The 25935-nt window shown below is 33.6% G+C and overlaps 1 protein-coding gene across 10 annotated transcripts in view; it reads left to right on the top strand.

Annotated features, from left to right (window-relative positions):
• The window catches only part of SPAG16 (sperm associated antigen 16), a 916366-nt gene that overhangs the window by 105573 nt on the left and 784858 nt on the right, over positions 1-25935 (top strand). For 8 of the 10 annotated variants that reach the window (XM_049106785.1, XM_049106782.1, XM_049106784.1 and 5 more), the window contains exon 10: positions 14948-15106. The exons of the other annotated variants lie outside the window; for them this stretch is intronic. In XM_049106785.1, the coding sequence (XP_048962742.1) occupies positions 14948-15106 (159 nt within the window). The remainder of the gene's footprint in view (positions 1-14947; positions 15107-25935) is intronic. 10 annotated transcript variants of the gene reach the window in all.

The following is a 25935-nucleotide window of genomic DNA, read 5'->3' on the forward strand; positions in this document are numbered from 1 at the left end:
CCAGATATTAGTTTTCTTCACATCTGTAGCATGCTTTTTTTGTATAGATTTTCCACTTAAGTCTATAATTACCTTTCTAGTTTCCTGTAGGAAGAAAAAAGGTATACTTATTTTCTGTACTTCTAATATTTATTATGTATATTGCCTGGAGTACATTACATTTTTCTTTTGAAGCCCACTGATTTTCTGTTCTAATGACAATTGGTTGCTGTATTATTTGGATGCTCCATTTCCAAGGCAGATTTTCATTTTCTAAAAGTTACTTTTTTGTCTTTGTATTTCTACTTGCTCTGTTCCTTTATTATGTCCTAAAGTTTTTCCAAACTCTCAGTCATGTCATATTATTTATTTAGTGAAATCTATCTTCCACCCCCTCTGGTTTCAGCATTTTCCTAGATATCTTCCTTCCAGCTCTCAGGAGGGGTTACTTGTGGTTACTCTCTAGGTCTGCTGCCCAGATATTATCCCGATATTTCCTTTGCCACTTTCTTGGGTGGATATTTTGTTTCCTTTTTACTGGGGTTCATTTTCATTTTGCTGATGTACTTTCTTAAGTAACTCTTAAGAAAATTTGCAATTTTTACTAATCTAAATTTTGACCAAAGATGAAATTTCAGATTGAAAAAATTTGGCTTAGAACTTTGAAAGAATTGATCTGCTGTGTCCTAGTATCCAGTGATGCTGATAAGTCTGAAACCAATCTAATCCTTTTTCATTTTATGATTTTTGGTTTTCTGCAATTTCACTATGATAAGTCTAGATGCTAGTTTTTTTTTCCTTTTTTTTTTTTAATCTTTTTTTTTTTAATTTTTATTTATTTATGATAGTCACAGAGAGAGAGAGAGGCAGAGACATAGGCAGAGGGAGAAGCAGGCTCCATGCACCGGGAGCCCGATGTGGGATTCGATCCCGGGTCTCCAGGATCGCGCCCTGGGCCAAAGGCAGGCGCCAAACCGCTGCGCCACAGGTTACTTACCACTCTCCAGGCAATTTGATTTTTTAGATTCATGTGTATGAAAAATGTATTTTACATTTTTATCTGCTCTCTTTTGCTGGAATGCTTAGTTGTTAGTCTTCCTGTATTAATCCTCTGTTTCACTTAGACTTTCTCTTGTATTCCATAACTACATTTTTACAGAAAATTTTTGAGAGTGATACATTTGATTTCTAGTTCTTTCTTGTTTTGTAGCATCTTATTCTTCCTTCCTTCTTTCTTTCTTTCTTTCTTTCTTTCTTTCTTTCTTTCTTTCTTTCTTTCTTTCTTTCTTTCTTTCTTTCTTCTTTCCTTCCTTCCTTCCTTCCTTCTTCTTTCTTCCTTTTTCTTTCTTTCTTTCTTTCTTTCTTTCTTTCTTTCTTTCTTTCTTTCTTTCTTTCTTTCCTTCCTTCCTTCCTTCCTTCCTTCCTTCCTTCCTTCCTTCCTTCCTTCTTCTTTCTTTCTTTCTTTCTTTCTTTCTTTCTTTCTTTCTTTTGTAGCATTTGTTCTTTCTTGCTTTCCATAGGATCTTATTCCTGCTTAGTTGATTTTAATGAATGCAATATATTATTTAGGGTACTTAGATTTTTTAATAATATCTTTTGATCCTGACACTACTCCTTAATCTGGAATCTTGCTATTATTTTTATTTGTTTATGTACTTATTTTAAAATCTTATTTACTTATTCATGAGAGACACACACAGAGAGAGAGAGAGAGAGAGACGCAGAGACACAGGCAGAAGGAAAAGTAGGCTCTCTGCAGGGAGCCTGATGCGGGACTTGATCCCAGGACCCCAGGATCATGACCTGAGCCAAAGGCAGACGCTCAACTGCTGAGCCACCCAGGTGCCACTGCTATTATTTTTTAAAATATGTTTGGTCATCTATAATTGTGCAATATTCCCTTCTTAGATAGTTTCTGATTATTGATTATATGTTTGCTTATAAGAATGATTCAGTATAAAACCTGAGTGGGATTTCTTTCTGGATTAGTTGGGTTTGAATTGTGTCAAGCTTGGTACAGGATACATGGGTGAACAGCTGATCATTGCTCTGGTGCTTTGAAATGCCAGGATCCAGGGGGCTTGGCTTTGGGGTATCAATATCTATATTAATCATACTAATTATTGATTGACTTAGTTCTTTTTTTTTTCAGCACTTTGATCAATTCTTTAGAAAAGAACAATTTCCCACTCAAGATCTAATTATCTGGCTCCTGGTTATTCTATACTATAAGAATAGTATGGTAGGGGTAGGGATAGTGATGAAATAGGAGTAAAGGGGAGATGAGTGTTACATGTAGATCAGTGAGCCCTATATTTTTAGCCCCTTTTCTCACTGCTGGTCTAAAGCTTACTTGCTTTCTCCTAGTCCCAGTCTCTCTGGGGATACATAGATCAAGTTAGTTCTCTCTGAACTGTCCCCTTCATGAAAATTCTATGCTGCATTTCCCTTTCCTTGTTTCCTTTCTCAGTGCTTTTCAATCACTCTTTCTCTTTTCTCAGTATCCCATTTTGTTTTCTTTATCTCTGTGGAATTATGCTTTTAATTTTCTTTTAAATATTTTAGCTATTGTTTTTCCCAGTTTCCTCCTCATTCTGCCACCATTTTTCTCCCTAATATGCTCTTACAGAAGATTATTTTAGTAGCACTAATTGAGGTCAAATAAAAATAAGAGGCGAGAAGGAATATATTTATAAGAAATGATCATATTCTGAACTTCATAGTAGTTGTATGACACTTGTGACCTAGAGGGCCTTCAAGAAATAATGAGGTCCAATAACACTTAAAAGGTGCATATTTTTTGAAAATGAATATTGTTTTTCTCTTTACAATAATTGTGCATTAAAACCCTTCATTACTATTTTTTAGAAGAACCATTTACATACAAATATTGTAATTGTGGTTGCTTATTGTTATATGGACTACATTGTCATTTGGTATATTAGACTATGGGTTTTGAACTGAAAGAATGATTTAAAAGAACATGTTGAATATCAAAATGAAGATCATTTGATAATATACGAGATCTCTGTTAACAAGTCATGTTAAGGACGTATTTTATTTCACCTACTGCAGTAACTTAATCTCTATGTGAGATTTTCACATTCAAAAGGTTGGATTAGGGCAGCTAGTTACATGTAGTTTTCTTCCTGTTCCTAAACCACATTAACAAATGTCAAGCTGCATTTATAGTAATTCCTATGGATAATATTGCTTTCTCGGTTGTGACAGGATAAAGTTAAATTATCCATTTATTTGGTCAAACATTAAGCAATGGTCAAGGCAATATACATTAGTTAGAATTTTCATTTATACTCTGTCTTAGTTGCATTGTTGCCTAGCATGTGACGTATCTCCCACTGACATTTGTAATGCATGTCAAAATGGCAGTGATGTTTATTGCCTTCTTTTGGAACTTATTCTTCATGGAAAAATAAACCGTAGATAAATGATACATTTGATCTGATGATGAAGGATAAGAGCAGTTATATGTATTGTTTGGAATAATCTATCACAAGACACTGTCAGATAATCCTTAGAGAGTGTACTCATATTTTATATGCTGTATTTTTCTTCAGAGACAGATATTACCCATTTTTGAGATGACAAAAAGAGAGCAGAAGAAAATGGTTTGCTATATGAAGCAAAAACGAGTGCATTATTACTCACAAATAGTATTATTATAAACTGGAAGACATATATACACATTTTTATTTTAAAAGACAAAGGCCAAGAAGGGATTTTAGAACTTACACAGCAATGAAGGATGTGAATATAGGAATAATACGAGTTGCCTTAATACTCTTGAAAGAATTAAATAAGTTTCCTGAGGCAATTTAGTGCAACCATATATTGGATTATTCTGTTACATAAGGCTCGTATAATTCTTTTCATAAACTCCTGCCCTTATAGAGCTTCTGGAAACATTAAATATTTGCTGTAGAATGGCTTCTGGGTTAATTTTGGTAATTTTTGGTTCGGCTTTAAAAATTACTTTTGAGGGGTGCCTGGGTAGCTCAGTTGATTAAGCACATGACTTTTGATTTCGGCTCAGGTCATGGTTTCAGGGTAGTGCATTGAGCCCTGCATTGGGCCCCATGCTGAGTGTGGAGCCTGCTTAAGATTCTCTCTCTCTGTCCTTTCTTCCCCCTCCCACCCACTTGCTCTTATAACAATTTCCATATCCATCACTAGCTGTTATCACTAGAATCACAATGCCAATTTGACACTATTAAATATAGACACTAAATATGTTATTTAATTTTGGTTCTTTCAACACTCCTGAAAGAGGAGATGATATTTCCATTTTGTAGTTAAGGATACTAAAGCCTAGGAGATTTTGTTAATTTGTACCAGAGCATCCAATTAGTATGGAGCAAAGCTAAGCTCAAATTCAAGTCTACCTCCAAAACCTTTGCTTTCTCCTCCATTACAGTTTTCTCTCATTTGCTTTATTATAATGAGGATCCTTAGTGAAAACTAGTATTATCAAAGACACCTCATTTTTACAGAGCATCATGGCTGTGTACACTTTCTGCATTCAGAATTGGCTTTAAAGGTTATTAAACTTTAAGATTTGATACAGGAACCTGGAAGACACCTCCCATGGAAAACTTAATTTCCCTATATACCTACTCTAGAGACAGTGAGTAAAGGAGATGGAGGAAGGGATTCTTTTAGAAAGTCCAGTCAGGATGCTATAGTAAGTGCTTTGAGCCTTGAAGGGGCAGCATGAGAAAAGAGTTTGGGAGAAAGAAGCAAAAGGTGGGAAGAAAATGGGAAAGGAAGTTCTCAAACACACTTTAGGTGCTTCATAAGATGGTTTAGGCCAAATCATTAATATCAGCAGAGACAAGAGAATATGAAATGACTTTTAAAAATGAAATGGTTTCTGTATAAGAATATATCATTTTGCCCATTATAGACCCAACAATTTCAATCTACATTTAATCATATTCACTTTAAAACCTGACTTTATGACTTAATATGACAAGATGGACACAATTGTTCTTTGCATTAGCAATTATATTGAAATACATTATTAAAACGCTCTCAATTAATAAAATGGCAGGCTTCTCTTTATAGCTAATTTACTGAGGGAATTTTCTTTTTTGGATATTAGAGCCTATTTTAAAGTATACTATTTCCCATTTTTAACTTTGAACATGTTAATTTTCTGATACCTAAATGACACAAAAAATACATGGTACATTTATGGACCAGTATGAACTGGCTAATGTTCTGTTTGAACAGGTGGGGATGCACTCTAGAGATGCCATACTCCTCATAGTTTTTCAAAGATATCCTTACAGAATTTGACCTTTAAGAATCTGGGATTTTAGGGGCCTTGTTCAGGATTTGTCCACCTAGGCTCTGGGGAATCATTTATAATTTGGAGAGTCTTTGAAACTAAGCAGGAATTGTGGCTTTCAATGTCAGGAATGTGTCTAGCATTTTTTTTTTTGTCAGAAATAGAGTTACATTCAAGGCAGGAGGAGAATGGATGATTGATGTATAATCGTGTTGGAGCAAAAGTTCTGTATCTTCGTTTTTACTGTAATCTGTAATACCAACATTCTATATGCTATTCTACTAACATTCTATATAATTTATCAGTATATTAATTTATTAATTATTAGTTTATTAATTAATTTCTTAGTGTATTAATGAGATTTTAAAGATCTGTAATCTTATTTTGTATGCTGATATGGTATTTTACTGAGTTAAAAATCATGGTATCCATTTACCAAATAAAAGGAAGAGGGCTCTCTGGAGAAATGATGCTAGGGCTGGCGCGGGGAACATATACTAATGAACCTGCAGTTTACAGTGTGGTGTCTGAAAGCAAAGGACAAAAACATGTGCGCATATCAAAGGGACATGGGATGTTGAAGTTAACATGAAGGACCAATGACCAATGCTGTAATAGTTTGAATAAATAACGTGGTATTATATTATAACTCCAAGAATGATAAATATACCTGTCAGTACTTATATTGATAAACAGATGACTAACTAAATAAATATATAATTAAAGAAGGGGCAACTTTTCATTATAGAATTCCAAAATAATACAAGCACATCTTTCTGTGTCAGCTTCTGTTGTTTCATAGAATTGTTTTTAGTAATTGCCTAGCATGGCATTATTTGGGCATAGTATATTTTATTTAGAACATGCATCTTTGACATTTAAGCTTTCTTCTCTATTTCCTTGATACTGGAAATAATTGCCAATCAAATCCTTGCGTATATACCTGTAGTCAGTTATTGATTTCTGTATCATGGTTTTGTGGTTGTAAGCATCATAAACTTAGTCAACTTAGTGAAAGCATAACGGTTTATTGGAAGGAAGTGAATAAATCATGCAAATAAAAGTTTGAAGGCCTAAGTATTGGAAAGAAGAGAAGCCACAGTATTTTACTCTTGGGATGACTAAATTGTTTGTTTGTTTTTTCTCAGTTTTTAGGTCAACTGACTCAATGATAACTTTCCACAGAGAGGGCATCTTGGCAGCTTAGCCTGGGTCAGTCCTTGAAAGGCAAGGTGTCTTGGATGACTCCATCCAAGACTGTTTGCTAACATTGAAATAATTCTTTCAAGCACAGTATGACTGCTGAAGCCAGGATAAGGGGAAATGGAGCTGAATGGCAAATATGAAGGCCTTTACTACATTATCATAGTATAACCTCCTCTAATTGGAACATCTGTGTCTGGCAGTATATTCATGTAAAATATGCATGTTCTGCAATATTTACCTTAGAAAAAGATAAACCAGCTGTACTTCTTCTAAAAGTGAGGAAGTGCTCATTTTTCCATATTATCATCAATATGTATTTATCATATTTGCCAGTATGACAAAAGAAAAATATTTTCCATTATTATTAAATTAGCATTTCTTTATTAGTGAATTAAACATTTTATTATGTTTATTGGCCATTTGCAGTTCTTATGTAATGGAATATCTGCACATGTTCCTTATTTCCTACCTATGTAACTTATAAATGTTAGTTATTGAATAAGGACACTAACTTCCTGTCTTTCATGTACATTGCAAAGAATTGTGTTGACAGTATTTTCTACTATTCTTTTAAATTGGTTTATGACAATGCTCACCAAGGAACCTTTTAATTTGTTAAATTTTGTTAAATTCACTTGTTATTTTATTGGATTTTTCCTGATATTTTCATAAAAGTTCTTCTTCATCCAAATATTGTAATAATCACCAAAATTTTCTTCTAGTACTTTCATAGTTTAATATTTTACACTTGTCTTTTGTTTATCTCGAGTTTATTTTGGTATATCTGGTGTGATGTTAAAATGCAGCTCTCGGGATCCCTGGGTGGCGCAGCGGTTTGGCGCCTGCCTTTGGCCCAGGGCGCGATCCTGGAGACCCGGGATCGAATCCCACATCGGGCTCCCGGTGCATGGAGCCTGCTTCTCCCTCTGCCTGTCTCTGCCTCTCTCTCTTTCTCTCTCTGTGACTATCATAAATAAATAAAAATTAAAAAAAAATGCAGCTCTCTTTTTTCCTATAGATAGGAAATGGCTCATTTTTTTCCCAATCTATACAGACTTAGAAATTTACAATCTATTCAGACAAAAATGTCTCAAAATTTGTATAATGCATTAGCACTGCTGAGTAGTTTCTATAATGAATATGTATCCATATTTTTACTTGTCTTTCTAGTAGGAAGATATTATAATCTTCTCTTATACTACCATTATCTCAATAGATTGTCTCCAAAGCTGATGATTTAAAGGTTAGAACAGGCACGCATTATATACATATAATCTCCTACTCTAAAAGGCTGTACTCATTAAGATATTTTCATTGATATTTTACTCCTTGAGTGAATAGCCAAAATTTCTTTTTTTTTCTTTTGAATGGAATTAAATATTAAATTTCAAATAATTCATATTGGATTTGTTTCCCCAAAGCAATGAAAGCAAGGACAATGATGATACTCTCCAAAGATAATCACTATATTAAATTATAGGGATCTATTCCATAATATCTCAACTCCTGTTTCAAAGTCGAATATCCTAGCCTCTTTTATAATGATTGTTTATAAAAGATTATTCTGGCAAATGGTTTTCATTAAAATATCCAGTGCAAATTTAATTTCCTTTGCCAGATATAAAATTCATCTAAGAAATAGTGCATCTTATTTTCTAGATAGTGATTTTGAGGGAAATAATACTGAATGAAAAATAAAAGCCCTTGTCTCTTATGTAGTTAAACAAATAGTTGAAAGCTGATATAGGAAAGCAATGGGATAAAATATATTTAATGATAAATAATTAGTTATTTGGACATTGTTCATCCATATGGAGCTCAATATAATTTGGTTTAATATTTATTAAATCTATAAAGGCTGAAAATTGTATCACGTTGCACTAATTGTTCAGGACTGAAAACAAATCTGTGCTCACTTGACTACATCAAATTATCTATTTTAATGTGTTCCTTCAAATAACAAGTTAATACAATATGTATTTAGGGCCAGAGTTGGCAGTCTTTAAGATGTGTGTCCAGGCTCTCTAGTAGAACTTGCAAAGCTCTGGAATCTTAGACAAGTAATTTAACACTGGTCTTTGGAACCAGTTCACCTTTCTCTTAGTTATCCTCTTTCCCTTTTTTGAAAGGCAGATATACCTCTTATTCCCTAAATCTTTTGTGTCTTTTAATTCCTAGGTGCTGATGAAATTAGATTTCTGAGAACAAACCTAAGTCATTCCCAAATTTCTGTCAGTCAGATATAGCGGAAAGTAGATTGTCTTTGAGTCATAAGCCCTGAGTTTTAGTCCAAACTGTTATTTATCAGCTGTTTAAATTACTTAGTCATATTTTGCTGCAACTTTTCATCAGTGATGTCTAGGATATGAGGAGGACTAAATTGGGCAACTGAAAGCAATGTTAAGGGTTTTCGTACTTGAGCTCGTAAGAACTATCTGTGACTAGTGGAGGCATTGAATAGGAAGGGAGATGACACAAAAGATCAGTGTTGCTTTCTTCTGAAAACAGATTTAGTTGAGCCCATATGTCAAGCAGTGAACATGTTGGGCATTTAGAAAAATGTGTAGTACTGTAGACTTCTGGTACTGTATCATTAAATTTATTTAATTTACCACAAATAAAATTTCTTTCAATATAATTGTATTATTCGATTGTTTTACTCTTATCAAGCATTAAACTTAATGTTTTATTTAGTCAAATAGCTTATGAGTTATTTGAGGGTCAGAAGTACTAGTTGTATTGTATTATATGTTGAATTTTCTCATGCTACCCACAACCAGCAAATCTTTATCTGAAATGACATTCCTTTCCTAATACCATTTAATTCCTTTTTAAATACCATTAAATTCCTGTTCTTTTATGGGAATATTTGCATTAATCATCGCTAGTGGTACCCTTGGACTAAATCTTTTACATTTCTTGATTTGAAGTCTTTTCATCCTCAGTAGAGCACGTAATACTATGCAAAAATAGAAACACTCTTAGTCTTTAAGCATTTTGATGAAAAGTATGAGGTTTAGAGTCACATTGCCCATGTCTTATCTCTTACTAATTTGGGACCTTGAGCAAATTAATTTCTCTGACCTTCAACTTATCATCTATAAAATCAGGATTATAATACCCCTTTTAAAAATAACTTTTATTAGATTTAAATAGTAAAGTGTCTGCATAGCATTTAATCAGGTGCTCGGCACATGGCAAGCCTTTATATTTTTACTATAAATAAGAATCTATATTTTTAAAATTCTTTCTTAATATTTTTGTCCCTTCATTTTGAAAGTCTTGTATTCTTTCTTAAACCCAGTTTATTCTACCATAGATCCTTCCAAAATAAGAATGACTTCCATGCTCCCACAAATACTTCAATCTTACAGGTCCTTGACTTGTTCTACTTCAGTGAGCTTTATTTTGTATCCCAATCCCACAGTCATTCCCTAATATTTTTTTACATGCTCAGAGAAATTTAAGTGATTGAGTTAGGAAAATGCTTGATAAATCTTGATTTATTGTACCTTAATATCCCTGGGATTTCTTGCCTATTACTTTATCTTTTCCTTGTGCTGTCTTTCTTGCTAGCTTTGTGGCTATGCAGAATGTTAATGTAGGCTTTCCTTAGTTGATACAGTTTTAAGCTTGGGCCTCTCAGTCACTGTCAGTTCACGTTCTTTTGGTTGCTAGTGACAGAGACCCGTCTCAACTAGCTTGAGTAAAAACTCATCCCAAATAGCTTAATTTTACCTAAAAGTTGGGAAATCATTGGTTAATGTAATTGAGAAGCTCACATGCCAGTTCTAGATTTAGGGAAGATTAAATCTGAAATATTCAAGCCATGCTCTCATGTTGTTTTCTCTCATCAACTCTGTGTCTCTCTGTCTACATTTGCCTTTCAAGCTTCCTCAATCTTTTGGCTCTCTGATCCAATTAGGTTTTATTTTCAGGCATGGCTAGTAAATTCTGGTCCTACCATTACTTACTAAACTTTGCACCAAATTCCCATTGGTCTTCTTCAAGCGCTCTTAAATATCATTTCCCTCCTTGTGACTAGGCTTTATATGTATCCTTACTCAACTTCAAATCACCTACCTTTGAAAGATGGGGTAATATCAACTAGACCAGTAGAAATTATTCACCAAATAATTATTTTTTCTATTATTTACATAACATGAAAAAATATATATACATAGAAGGTTCAAGGTTAGTGAACCTCATGCCAGTGAACCTCAAACGCCATGGAAACCTCCTGCATTCGGGATCTTGCTCTATGTATCTCTTCATCTGGCAGTTCATTCATGTGTTTTAATACCCATTTTATTTTATTTTATTTTATTATTTTATTTTATTATTTTTTAATTTTTTAAAATAAAATTATTTTTCATTGGTGTTCAATTTGCCAACATATAGAATAACACCCTGTGCTCATCCCATCAAGTGCCCCCCTCAGTGCCTGTCACCCAGTCAATCCATCTCCCCGCCCACCTCCCCTTCCACCACCCCTAGTTCGTTTCCCAGAATTAGGAGTCTCTCATGTTCTGTTTCCCTTTCTGATATTTCCCACTCATTATTTCTCCCTTCCCCTTCATTCCCTTTCACTATTTTTTATATTCCCCAAATGAATGAGAACATATAATGTTTGTCCTTCTCCAATTGACTTATTTCACTCAGATTAATACCCTCCAGTTCCATCCACATTGAAGCAAATGGTGGTTAATACCCTTTTTAATAACCTAGCAATCGAGTAAGCAAAAAATATATATACCATATAAAATATTAGAATTAGAATTTTCTTTTGGAGAGATTTTTTTGAATGAACTTTTAGGGCTCTAATTAATTCCTTCTGTTTCCTTTGGATGTCACCACAAGCATCGTTTCCTCAAGGAAGTTTTTCCCGGACTATTCACTCTAGGTCAGAGTCTTTTGCTATTCTCTACCTCACAGAACCTAGACCTTTGTTTCTTTTCTTTTTAGAATGTTATCTCTGTTTATAAATCTATATTTATCAATATAATTCTTGACTAATGTCTATTTCCCTCATTCTAAGCTCTGAGAGAGCAGAGAATCTCTGTCTTTTTTGTTCATTGCTTTCTCTGAAACTTATCATAGTGTCTGGCTCACAATAAGTGATTTTTGAGTGGATGAATATAAAGAGCTATTATGTGACAGAGCTGGAATTTAAAATCAGATCTGACTCTGAAATCACTATTCTACAGTGACAGGATATTTTTAACATATTATAATAACAAATTACTGTAATGAATGTCTAGTTCTTGCCTTGAACCAAAATCAATAAATGAATTTTTACCTTTTTTAGTTTAATCAGATTATTTTTATAATTTGTAATAGTAATAATATGGGAATTTGGTGAGAGAGATGGTGGCTTCATGTGCAGAATTTTGAAGGATGTGACCCTTATGGGTAGACCAGTGAACGTCTACCTATTGGCACTAGCATTGGGAGGCCAGAAGGCAGAACGAGGCTCCCAGCTGTGGTACTTGGGGGACTCAGGCACCAGGCAGTGAGTGTGGCACTGCTGGCTCACTTTGTTCTTCTCTTGGCCTAGCCTTAAAGTGGAGTGGGCAAAGTGTGTCAATGACAATGAACTGGTTCTGTGGGAAGAGTATATACACATTAGGGGAAACACATAGGCAGATTTTGTGTTGTTTACACTTGTATCCAAAAACGTCTTAGAAGGAAGCAGAAATGATTCGGTATTAAAAAGTGAGTTGATTTCTGACAGAATTTGAAATCTGTTCTCATTCTCTCTCCATTTATTCCTCTTTCCCTCTCTCCTATTCCTATCCCTCTATTCCCACTCCCTCTTATCTTTCCTGTATCTACTGTGACTATTAGTACTTTCCTTAATTAACACCTTACCTTTCCCTAATGGCATGTGGGAAATGCATAACCACAGTCCTCCAGTGAAATTGAGGTGATAGCCATATTATCTGTATTTTCTCTGTTCACTATGTAGATTATAATAGTTTTATGTAATAGAAAATACAGAAGAGTCTTGCTATAATAATTTCAATGCTTTGTTTTTGATGTAAACAAAATGTTGACCTGTTGTTTTAAAATAACAGTATATATTTCATTCCCAAATTCTAAATTCTAACATTTAAACATTGTAAATATTATTTATTTCCTTTTCTTTTATATATATATATATATATATATATATATAGTTACCTTTTAGCCTGTAGAATAATATCAAGATTATACTTTCTTTATATTTTTCTTACAATTTATAACTTTGCTTTCTATATACTTAAAAATAATTGGATTGCAGATTGACACTGTATTTGTTTTCTAGGTGTGGTATCTTCAGAATTTCTTTGGAAATATGACCCCAAATTAATATCATAGGTTAGACTTACTTCTTCATCTCTATATACACTTAGCCAAAATTTTCTCAGAATTAAAGATATTTGGTTGCCAACTTGATAATTATACTGCTTGGGAGTGACTTTCTGAGCAGCCTGGGGTTGCTTATTAGTTCCATTCTGGCTGGGCCTCAAGATCTGTTGCTGCCACAATATAAAACAGTATTTCTCATAAGCCTGACCACAGGCTAAGCGTCTTTTTTCATAATTACAATGTAATGCACACCCAAACCTAAAAATGGAGTGGTCGGCTTCTGCATGTTCTGAGATTTATATCATACATCTTAATACCTTGTTTCTTTATTGTTTAATTAGAATGGATGAAATATTGTAACTTAAATATAACTTGCTTCATTAGATTGCATTCAACTAATCAGTTATGGTTTCATTCTATTCTGAAATTAACATATTCTTCCTGTACGGTAGACATATACTTCTTATAGAGGTCCAAGTTTTATTTTGTTTTTCTCCAGTGGTTTTGTCTGATTCTGTGTTGTAAACTTCTGAAGTCATTCTAAAGACCTCGAAAACACCTAGAAGTAATTCTAATTTAGCGGAAAAAATCACTTCAGCGTTTTATTTTTTGAAATCTAGATTTCAAAACTACCTATTTAGCAAATGCCAGGTAATAAAATTTGTCTATCCAAAATTTGAACTTTTACCCATATTTCTTATCCCAGTAATTGGAGAGAGCCTTGATGTTCTTTTATCATTAATTAAATTTCTTAAATAATATGATAAAACTTATTATTGTAATCCAAAGACTTACCTGAGGAAAAAGAAAAATTCAAATGTGCTTTTTTGCATAAGGCATTTTATAAATGTTTTATTATTGTTCATAATAATAACATTATAAAGATTTTTCCTGTCTCCTGTTGCTAGTAGTATGGTTAGAAGAGTTTGAATTCTATAATCATGTACTTTCTTAATCATGCCCTACTGGAATTTCAAGTGTTCCCAGAAGTCTTTACCTTGTACTCCATCTGTGATCTACAACCTGAAAGAACTCAGATAATCAATGGTATACACTTTAATGCCACGCTCTCAATAAGTCTTCTCTAAAGGAGACTTATTGAGCATGTATGGCAGGAAGTACACTTAGTAGAAAGAAGAAGCATATGCATTTGTATGAATCAGGGAGGGAATGAGGGTTCCCATACTGAAGTCAGAAATGAGTTGAAGCCATATGATTATTATAGAAGTGTATAATCCTTTGCTTATGTACCATACTGTCTGAAAGAGCATGTGGGTCCAGTACCAGAGAGGAAAATCAAGACATCCTAGTATTAATGGATTGATTGTTCCCAGAAAAGTGTGATTTTTTTTTTTTGAAATCCTTCCCTTCAAATTAAATCGTACTGATTAAGCCTTAAATGGGCAACAGGGAGTCCTTCTTTTGTCTCTGTCCCAACCTGCAACACACATACATATGCCCTGGTCAAGATCCTTGTTGGCAAGGCCATGATAGATCATTGTTGCTATCAGTATGGGTGAGCTTAAGTCTTTTAGATTTTTCAGAATTGAAATATCTTTTTTTAAAGATTTTATTTATTCATTCATGAGAGACACAGAGAGAGAAAGAGAGAGAGGCAGAGACACGGGCAGAGTGAGAAGCAGGCTCCATGCAGGGATCCCCATGAGGAACTCCATCCCAGGACTCCAGGATCAAGCCCTGGGCTGAAGGCAGGTGCTAAACCGCTGAGCCACCCAGGGATCCTCAGAATTGAAATATCTATACTCACATGCATAACTTACAAAATTTCCTCTCGCTAATACTGTGTATGTAATTCTCAGAAAATTTTCCATGCATTGTTTTGTAATCAAAGTCTCCACCATGACATTTTAACAAACACTCCAATATAAAAACAGAAAACTACTTTGTTCTTCAGAAAAGGGAGAGGGGCACCTGGGTGGCTCAGCGGTTGAGCATCTGCCTTTGACTCAGGTCGTGATTCTGAAGACCGGGATATATATATATATATATATATATATATATATATATATATATATATATATATATATATATAAATTTGTTTTGCAGTTTTTTTTTAAGATTTTATTTATTTATTCATAGACACAAAGAGGCAGAGGGAGAGGGAGACGCAGGCTCCATGCAGGGAGCCCAATGTGGGACTCGATCCTGGGTCTCCAGGATCACACCCCAGGCTGCAGGTGGCGCCAAACCGCTGAGCCACCGGGGCTGCCCTGTTTTGCAGTTTGTAATTTTGCTCTGGTGAGTACCTTTGAACTTAAAACTTTTTAAATGAACTTATTACCATTTTCATACTTCTTATTTTTTTTCTTTTATTCTTTAACTACATCCTTTAATTTCCCCTACTTCCTATTCCCACTGTTCCCAAATTGAGAGCAAACTATGTTCTGGGGCACCACAGTAAACTCAGAGGGACTCTGCCCTATATTTTCACTTTTTAAGGAAACACAGTGACATTTCTTGGATGCTGCTCAAACTGCTGGCATGACATAGTTCATCCTTAGATGATGGCTACAGTGGCTTCAACAATGTCATATCTTTGCAAAGGTGCATTCAGAAAAACAAGTAGTGCATGAAAATCATTGTGTAACTGGAGCTGAGGGTAGATAGCTCCAACTTGATCAGTTCAAGGTTTGAGAAATAGTGTTCTATCAATGGGCCCACAATGCAATTAGTAAGTCACAGTTTTTACTTAAGAATGAAAAAAAAAAACTTATTTTAGTCTCTGTGTATTTTTTTTTCAAATGTACTATTATTTTGTTCAGACATAAATACTTACTAGGTTGTTTGGACCTAACCTCTTAGTAAACAAACTATAGTGTGTTTCTTTTGGCCTAGAGCTAGCTGCCTGAAAAAGTTCTTGAGGCACTGAAGGAGCCACAAATTGAGAAACTTTGGGAACCTCTGTCCCATTTAACAATCATTGTGCTTATTCCATTATCTTCTTTCTTTTTATCTTGGTTCTTCATTTTTTGGTTGCTTCATTTCTACTTTGTCATTACATATAACATATATACATAAGTCGTTTGTTCTCATCCACTTTTATTTTAGTTTTATATATATTAAAATATCACCGTCTCTTGTTTTGCTCAAGCATTTCCAGTCATCTCTTGGTTAAGACTGAAGCGTTACTAGATTCATGAAGAAGGGCAGATGAGTACAGAATTCCCTAAATTCCTCTGTGTTTAAATCGTTTTTCTACAGTCTTGATATTTGAAGGATGGTTTAGTTGCATTTTAAATTCTTGGTTCCTATGTTATTGAATTTTTTCTTTTTTAACTTGCTGCATCATTGATATCCTTTTTATTTTATTTTTTTTTAAAGTTAATGCCATTACATTCTTTTCTTTTCTATATTTGATATTTTTGCCTGGGGACCTTGAAGTTTTGGTTTTGTTTTTGTGTGTGTGCGTGTGTGTTTTTCTGGTTTTGTTTTTGTTTTGAGGTCTAATAATTTTACTAGGATATGTTTCAGAGTTGATATATATTTTAGGTTAATATTTCCCAATTCTCATTGGTCTTCTTTCAATATGTAGGCTTGAGCCTTTTTAAAATTTATGGAAAATTGTTTTGGATTTTAATTTAAATATAATTTCTGTTCCATTGTTTCATTTTACATCTTTAGGGATGTACTTATGCAAATGTGATTCCTTCTTTACCTGGCTTCTATTTCCCCCACATTCTTTGAAATTTTCAACTACTTTCTTTCCCTTATTTTCATCCCGTTGGTTGTTTCTCTGCCTTTCTTCAATGTTTCTTAATAAATATCATTTTGAATCTTTGTTCTCCTAGGTAGCTTGCAATTTATTTCTTATTTCTGAGAAAATACTGTCTCTTTCTTCCATTTCTTTCTTGAGTTCAGTAAACAATTTTTCTTTTTTTGTCCATTTGTTTTTAACTTTCAAATTTCCAATTTAAAATGCTTTTCCCTCAAATGCCTCTTTGAATGTATTTAGTTTTATGTTGTGTCATGCAATTTTCTTTTGCTTCATGTTTGTTTTTTTGAGGGGAATTTTCATCATTTCAGATGTGACCAATTTTTTTTTATTTTCCAGATATTTTTTGTAATAATCCTATGTGGATTATTTTTTCCCTCTGTTCATTGTTGTTGATTTGAGGTTGTTTCCAAGATTTCTAATTCCTTTTTTTTTTTAAGACTTATTTATTTATTTATTAAAGACAGAGAGAGAGAGAGAGAGAGAGAGAGAGAGGCAGGCAGAGGGAAAGCAGGCTCCATGCATGGAGCCCGATGCGGGACTCCATCCCGAGCCTCCAGGATCACGCCCTGGGGCGAAGGCGGTGCTAAACCGCTGAGCCACCCAGGGGTCCCATCTTTTTGCTTGTCTTAGACGTTAGTATATTTGTTAGTATATTAGCTCAATATCTTTTTGGTGTTTGCATGGTATATATCTTTTTCTTTCTTTTCTACAATTTTTGTTTCCATATATTTGAGTTTTGTAGCTTAAACTGCATATGCTATACCTGAATTTCGCTTTCTGTTTTGGTCTGACAGGCTACTTAGTTTGAATAGAGCATTTACTCTATGACAATGAATTAGATGATATATGGGGATACATTTTATTATGTGATTATTTTCTTTTTATTTGTGCCTCATGCTTATATTCCTTTCTTTTTTCTTTAGCCTTTTTTCTAAGTTATTATTATTTCATTTTCTTTATATTAGCTTGATAATTTAGTAGATATGTTAGAGACTGCTACCTGAATCCTTTGTTCATTGGATTTTATTTTTATTTTATTTTTTTAATTTTTATTTATTTATTTTTATTTTATTTTTTTAATTTTTATTTATTTATGAAAGAGAGAGGCAGAGACACAGGCAGAGGGAGAAGCAGGCCCCATGCACCGGGAGCCCGACGTGGGATTCGATCCTGAGTCTCCAGGATCGCGCCCTGGGCCAAAGGCAGGCGCTAAACTGCTGCGCCACCCAGGGATCCCTGTTCATTGGATTTTAATACAAATTAATACTTTACCTTTTCCCATGATCTTAGTTTTATTTATTCCTCTTACAGTTTTACTATGTTACTGTTGTCACATATCTTGATTTGTATATATTTCAAACTTTATAAGACTTTCTGATTATTAACACGGCCTATTTTCTTTTAGATGTGGTTAAATATTTGTCTATGTCATTTCTCATTATTATTTTATATATTCCTGAATTTCCATCTGAGATCATTTTTCTCCTAACTGAAGGTTTAAAAAAATTTCCTTAAATGTAGACCAGCTCATGAAAAACCCTCTCATTTAATTTTGTCTGAAAATGCCTGTTTTGTCTCCAATTTTGAAATATAATTTTACTTGATAGCAAATATTTTCTTTTTTCCAAGTTTTTATTTCAATTCCATCTAGTTAGCATACAGTGCAATATTTGTTTCAGGTGTAGAATTTAGTGATTCATCACTTACATACAACACCTGGTATTCATCACAAGTGCCCTCTTTAATACCCATCACCTGTTTAACCCTCTCTCCTACCACCTCCTTCCAGTAACCATCAGTTTGTTCTTTATAGTTAAGAGTCTGTTTCTTGGTCTGCCCCTCTTCCCCCCCGCCAGGTATGTTTGTTTTATTTCTTAAATTCCACATATGAGTGAAATCATATGGTATTTGTCTTTCTCTGACTTATTTTGCTTAGTATAATACCCTTTAGTTCCATCCACGTCATTGCAAATAGCAAGATTTCATTCAATGAATAGCAGATATTTTCATTTAGCACTTTTCAGATACTGTTCCATCATCTTCTGGCTGTCCTTGTTCTGTTGAGAAGTTGACTGTAATTCTTACTATATTTCTTTTCAGTACAATATTATCTGTCTTGATTTTCAACATAAAGTTATATTCTGAAATACATACATATGGTTTTCTTTTCTTGATGTTGTTTATCAGTTTGGAAAATTATCAGCCATTATTTCATCAAATATTGCTTCCTCACCATTTTCTTTCTATTCTTATCTGGGATGATATTTTACACTTCTGTAGATATTTTTTTCCTTTTCTTCTTCTTTTTCTGTATATGTGATGTCTTCCTATGTCAGCCAGATTATTTCTTTAGATAAGTTTTCCAGGTCACAAATTAACACCTGTGACTGATTTTTCCATCATCTGCATTCCCTGTGGGTGAGTTCATAATATTCAGCATTTCTTTGGGATTTTGGTCACATTGTTTTGAGTTTTATATGCCTGTTTTTGTTTATTTGTCTAGTTTTTGCTTTTTGAGCATCAAATAATATTTCTTTTAAAAACAGAAGCCTGATTTGAGGCATGAGAATGATACTATCTTTTTCCAAAGTGTATTTATGCTGACATCTTACAGGTAGCCGTGCTGGAAACACTATCAATTGCATTATTACCTTATTCCAACTAGTGATTGAAGTAATTCTAAATTTAGCTGTAATCTTTGGAATGTCAAGTCTATTTCTAATTTCCTCTTATTCCTCAGTTTCAATCTAAAGCCTGGATTATTTACCAAAACCCATACTTAGGGCTCTCAGGTATGGTTTGGTCCTTTTTGTCTCAGTCTTTTGGCCTTTTCTAGCAAAATTATCTGAAGCCAAAGCTTCAGGAGGAAACAAATTCCTAATGCCAGGCTGACCACCATGTGTGTCTCTCTTCTCTTAGAGCTTGACTTCATTATTCTTCACTACACGGTTAAAATATCTGATGCTTTCAAATACATTTTAATGGGAGGCTTGTTTCACATAACCTCATTCATCATTACTGGAACTCTCTTCTGCTTTGAGAAATATTTATAAGCTTAAATTTTTATGTTTATACACAGAATATACTACTTATTGAATAATTTAAAATAGAATATTTTCATTGAAAAATGTGATATAATTCTTAGAATATATTTTCCCCAGAAGTTTCAGTGTCTCCAGTGTCTATAAAAGTTATTCTCTGTTCTTCCTGTTTTTTTTTCATGGTCTTGTCATTATCTTTCCAGCCTTTCCATTCTTACCTACTTATACCTCCATTTATTTGTTTTCACCTACATTTGGATTTCTCATTACTGTACTCTGTCTCTAAAAATACCTGTAGAACTAGATTTTGATTTTCTAAGAGCAAAAATTCTATTTTAGATTAAGGCATGTTTTTTGCTACTATCTTATTCAAATGCCATTTTCTGTCTACAAGCCTGTAATTTCCTTCAGCTTGAAATTAACTGGTCTGTATTCCTAAAACAAGCCTAATTATCGTGTCGGATAGCTCCATATCAGGAATCCTGTTCCTTCCTAGTTGTCTCACTATGCTGAAATTCATCTGGCTGTAGATAAGTGCACTTCACACCCTTGTGTGTGCCTGTAATGTTGCAGGGACACTCAAACAGGAGTAAAACAACTTTTGGCAAAATGATTAAGCTAATTTTGACCAGAAGACAAATGTTTGCAATCATTGAAGCACAGATTATCTTGAGTTACTGCTACCAAATCTTCAACTTCATTATGAATGCATAATAAATTTGGCATATGTTTATGTAGCTAGAAGTCAAAAGATAGAAGTTACATCAGAATCTCTGAAAGGTATTACTAAAATATAAATGTATAATGGCTTAAAAATCATATTAACATGGTATTACTGTTAGTCACTGTAAATCAGTAGATGCATTTTTTAGAGTCACTAAATCTTTAACCCTCGTTATCATGCCAGGTGCAAAAATGATTAATGTCTGTAGCTAGTCTCATATAGGATTTACCACCTAGTGACTGAATTAGGAAAATAAAATTCCTAGGTAAGTCCATGTACAACAATATAAATTATAAAGTTATTTTTATATCATTTGTACCATCGAGAAATATATTGGCTCTATTCCATGAATGAGATATGAACAATACATCGACTTTTGAAGGTCATTTGTTCACTAAATAGACATTTACAGAGTGCCTGTTATGTGTAAGATTCTATGCCAGAGAGACAAAAGTGAATCATTTGCCATACTTGTCTTCTAATACCTCATAGATGAATGGAAGGACTGTGCAGTGACAAAATTGCAATATTATCTAATAGGTACATATTTATGTTGATAGCAGGGACAGCACATACAATGTGACATGGCTGTATATTTAGAAAAGCAGTAGAAGGTGAAGTTGGTTGGGGAGGCAGGCAGGGATTATCCCCACAGATGGCCTTGTATCAAAGGAGTTGAAATTCTACTCTGTGGACAGTAGGGAGTCATTTGATTGTAATACACAGAGAATGGTATATGATTTTATATGCCTTTTAGTAATACCATTTTGTGTGGGGGCTTCCTTCAGCTGAGAGACATGTGAGAGGCTGCAAGAACTCTTCTGGACAGTGATAGAGACTTATACTAAGAAAGGAACAAAAAAATATGAAAGAAGGAATGAATTTTTAAAATGTGGTTCGAGAAATACAAGAATGATGCCAGATTTCAGGCTTACAAGTGAAAAGTATTGTCATTAATCATGATCATGAATTCAAAAGTAAAACCAATTTAAGTGAAAGAAGTAAAAAATGTTTAGGGCTAGACAGTGAGGCATGTGTAACATCAGCAAATACATTATGGTAAACCTCAAGTATGGATGAAATTGCTACAGAATTAGGTATGGAATGAGAAAAGAAAAGGGCAGTATAGACTTTGAAGAAACTTCGTGCTTAAAGGGCATGTCTACATATGCAGCCTTCTGATGATTAAACTCAGTAGTGCCTGTAGAGACCAGAGTAATTCATGACTGATATTAGATCATCTGTCATTAACGAAGCTTTAGTAAAAGTTGAAAAATGTTCAAAACTTTAGATTCTGATTGTTAAAGTGTTGATAGTGAGGTCTATAACAAATGAAAAAGAGGCAAAGGCATTCTATTGTGAAAATTTTAACAGATCAACTTGTTATCCCATGGTTTCCAAGACCACTTCTAAAGAATTGATAGACTTTGGGGATGGCATATGGAATTCCTACAGTCAAAAGCAGAATTTTGCATCAAGCAATGTATACAACTGTGCAGCTAGTATATGGAATTAATTTCAGCAGGACAGTTTATGTTCAGTCATTTATAATTGACACCCATAGCCATAAAAGAGCCTCAGAACAATTCCTAGAAATTGACTGGCATCCCATTCTAGGCCTTTCTTGGAAAGTGGATATAAAATAAAACCCAGATTATATGTGGGGGAGATAACTTGTTGGGTGGGATTTCTGTATCAGCAGTTTTATAAAGATTAAAGAAAACCAAATGAGAACACTTTTTATTTCGAAGTTAGTTCCTGTCAAGATACCCTGACTCTAATAAGCAAACCATTTGAGCTATTTTGTTGTTTAAAGTCTAGCCATATGGCAAAATATATCACTAGCTATGTCAGTGCAATGATACATGTGAAATTACTTTGTAAACTCTATAATATCATAATAATGAGTACTGTTTTCACTGACAGAAAGTAGCAGCAGCATGACTTGTTTGGGCCTGTGAACATGAAAGTGATGGTAGCTAGTATTTATAAAAGTATTTACTCCCTTGTCTCTACCCCCAAGGATCACCATTCACTGACAATAGTTTCTCTTCAGGTACCTGTAAGCTCCTTGAGATCAGGGACTATATCCCATGTCCCTGTATCCCCATGCATCTAACACACCATTTTTGCAGTAATACATTTTTTCTGAATGAATTAATAGAAACTATTTGACAGTTTTAAAAGTTTTGCTTGATTTCCATTCTGTACATGGAGGGGGAGAGCTTTTATTAGGAAGAATTCATTTGATTATTATTACCCACTCATTTTCTGAATACTCTTAGGAAACTTTATTTATACCAATAGTTTTAAGTAATTGCAACTAAATTTTTTTTAATAAGTTATAAATCAGGGATAACGATAGAAGATTGCAGTTCATGTATGTATTTTTGTTTGGCCTTCCCAATATTGACATTTCTTAGGATTAAATAGACATTATATAAATTAGTTACCACATTTGTAATTCATTCTAATTCATCTAAAAGTGTGTTCTTCTCCTTTCTTCTTTCCAACCACATTGGCCTCCTTTTTGTTGGAACATGCCATGTTCACCCCCTCCTTTGAGTCCTTGAACTGTCTTTTTCTTCTGCCTGGAATGCTCTCCTCCCAGATAGTTTCACTATTGACTCCATCACTGCCTTCAGCTCTATGCTTAGATTGTCACCTAGGCTTACTCAGACTACTTAATGTAAAATTTCACAACCACTTGCCAAAACAAACTCCCTTCCCACTCAATAGTCCTCCAGTCTCTTTTCCTCTTCTCTTTTTCTCTCTTCATAGCAGTTTTTATATTCTAAGATTTTATGTGATCTATTTATTGTTTATTGTTTATGTCTCCCCAATATATTGAAAACTTCATATGGGTATGGGGTACAAAGTTTGTTTTTCTGTTTGCTTGCTAATGTTTTTCAGGTAGTTGGAATACTGCCTGATAAATTAGGATTATCAGTCCAAGTTTGGTGAATGACTAAATGGAAAACCCAAATATCTGGATCTTTTTTAAAAAAAGTTCTATCTTCTATTGGGATTACATTCATACTGCATTCCTTCTAGTGGTTGGAACTTAGTGGCAATGGTGGTTCACATAAAATATATATGCATTCCTCAGAGTCCACAGTCATCACCAGCCCAATTGTCTTCCTGGAAATTGAGACTGAAATGCATTGAAATTAATCTTCATACTTCTGCTTTTTTCTTATAGTAGGGTTAAAAGTTAATTATATCTTTAACCAAAGAGGAAACAGAATCATTGAAGAGCAAAAAAGTTATATGTTTACTAAAAGAGAGGAAGGGAGAGTATGTTTGTATGTTGAAGTGAGGAATTTGTGTATTAAATGTATAAAATAAATCTTTCGATGCCCACCTAATTAATTCATTTGAATTATCTTCTTGATGCCTGGTTTTTGAATTCTGATCCTACTCTACATAGTTACAACTGCAACTTTATTTAAAATTCGAAGATAAGCCCTGAGTGTTATATGTTTACAATTTGAATTTAAATTAGAAAAATGTGGGATGCCTAGGTGGCTCAGTGGTTGAGTGCCTCCCTTTGGCCCAGGGCACGATCCTGGAGTTCTGGGATCGAGTCCTGCATCAGGCTCCCTGCATGAGGCCTGCTTCTTTCTCTGCCTGTGTCTCTGCCTCTCTCTCTCTCTGTCTCTCATAAGTAAATAAATAAAACTTTTAATAAATTAATTAATTAATGTAAAAATTACAAATATAAGAAGAATCATTGAAACATATTAACAAAAAGAACTTAAATATTATAGAAGATCATATGAATTTATAAGAACATTGAGTAATTAAGTGGAGGTTAGTTATTTTACTGTGGAACCTCATAATGTTATGTTACCAAACCACAAGCAGATTATCCACGTAGAAAACTTAAGACAGCTAAAATAATATCACTTTAGGCACAGGCTTGCATTTATACCTGGACATGTAAAACAAACCAATGCCAATCAGTTGGGGAAGTATTAGATATGCCTCTTTAGCTGCTAATGCAAATAACTTTAGCTTACTAAAACAAATTTTGCATTGCCTTTGAGGAATGGAAGCAGATAAAACTAGTGAGGAGAGATGTCAATAATTATCCACACTTTCTATCCACAAAACTAATCAGAAAACTTCTTTTTTTTTTTAATTCAGAAAACTCTTGACATTTACTCGAGTAATGCCATTAGCCCAATAGGTGAGAGTATGATTTAGTCATTTTTTAAAAACAGAGCCACCATGTTCGAAAGTTCCTCCACTTATTGATATTTGCGTAAAGCATTGTCTAGTGCTGCTTCAGTATCTGGCACCATCAGATGGTCACTTGTGTCATCATTATGGTGCACTTTTCTTAACCTTCATGGCTTTGTGCTACCTGTATCTCCATTTCCCTTACCCTCCTTTTGAATATTTTTGAGTTTGCAACACTTTTATATAATTGTAATAGTGTTAAACAAAGGTTATAGTTTATTGTTTAGGAATATTTTACATGTAATATATTATTGATGCTTTTCAGGTATTTGCATTACTGCATAACAAGCTTTATAAAAATGAAAAATTAGATGACAATATTTTTTTATTAAATTATAATGATTAATTTAACAACATTAAAGTCAGGATAAGATAGCTAAGCTAAGTGTTGCAATTTCAATTACAAAAATGCACACTTATCCTTCATTTTGGAAGGCCGCCAACTAGAGAATATATTAGGCAGTGAATGGAACTAGACAAGTCATCCAATTCAGCAATTTCTAGCTGGTCAGATATATCTTCAGGCAAATTTAACCTTTTTAAGACTTATTCTTCGTTTCTGCTTTATAGAGATTACACAATTGTTTATTTTAAATGAAAATTATAGTGAAAGGGATATAATCTAAAAGTCATTGAAATTTCCATGTCTATCAATTTTAGTTTACATGAGGCTAAGTGAAGGGAATTAATAAGGGCTTAGAAATTCTTCATTCATTTTCAAATAAAACTGTTAGTGGAGAATTATCTTACTTTACAAACCTAAATAGATTATGTTCTTACTGGCAAATGTCCAATTCATTAATTTTTGTCATCTTTCAATTAACTGCTTATTTTTTGTGTCAAATAGAATTTAAAAAGATGTTATAACTATTTTCTTATAATAATAAACTGACCTGTTGTAAAACTATTGGGAAAATAAGAAGCTATATTTTAATAGCTACATATAAGCAATAACTATATACTATATGAATGACCCTGTGACCTCCTTGAATCCTCCTTGGATTTTGATTAGCATCTTTTTTAGGCTTTTGGGGACTATGGGAATTACCAGGGTGGCTTCCAGAGAAATAGAAGGATAAGAGCCCAGCTGTGTTTGAAAACACAGAAATTAATACAAAATAAAAAAGCATAAAGACTTAGCTACTATTAATATTCTGACACATTTTCTTCTAGTTGTACATTTATATGTATTGATATACATATGCTCTCTAAATTACATGGATACTTTTCTATGTTTATCCATACTCTTTGGAATACAATTTTTAAGTACATAGTATCCTGTCACCTGGATGCTTGGTATTCTGCAGTTCATATTTATTAGAAGTTAGGTGTTTCAAGTGCT

Source organism: Canis lupus, chromosome 37 (assembly GCF_003254725.2).
Source record: "Canis lupus dingo isolate Sandy chromosome 37, ASM325472v2, whole genome shotgun sequence".
Taxonomy (NCBI): Eukaryota; Metazoa; Chordata; class Mammalia; order Carnivora; family Canidae; genus Canis; species Canis lupus.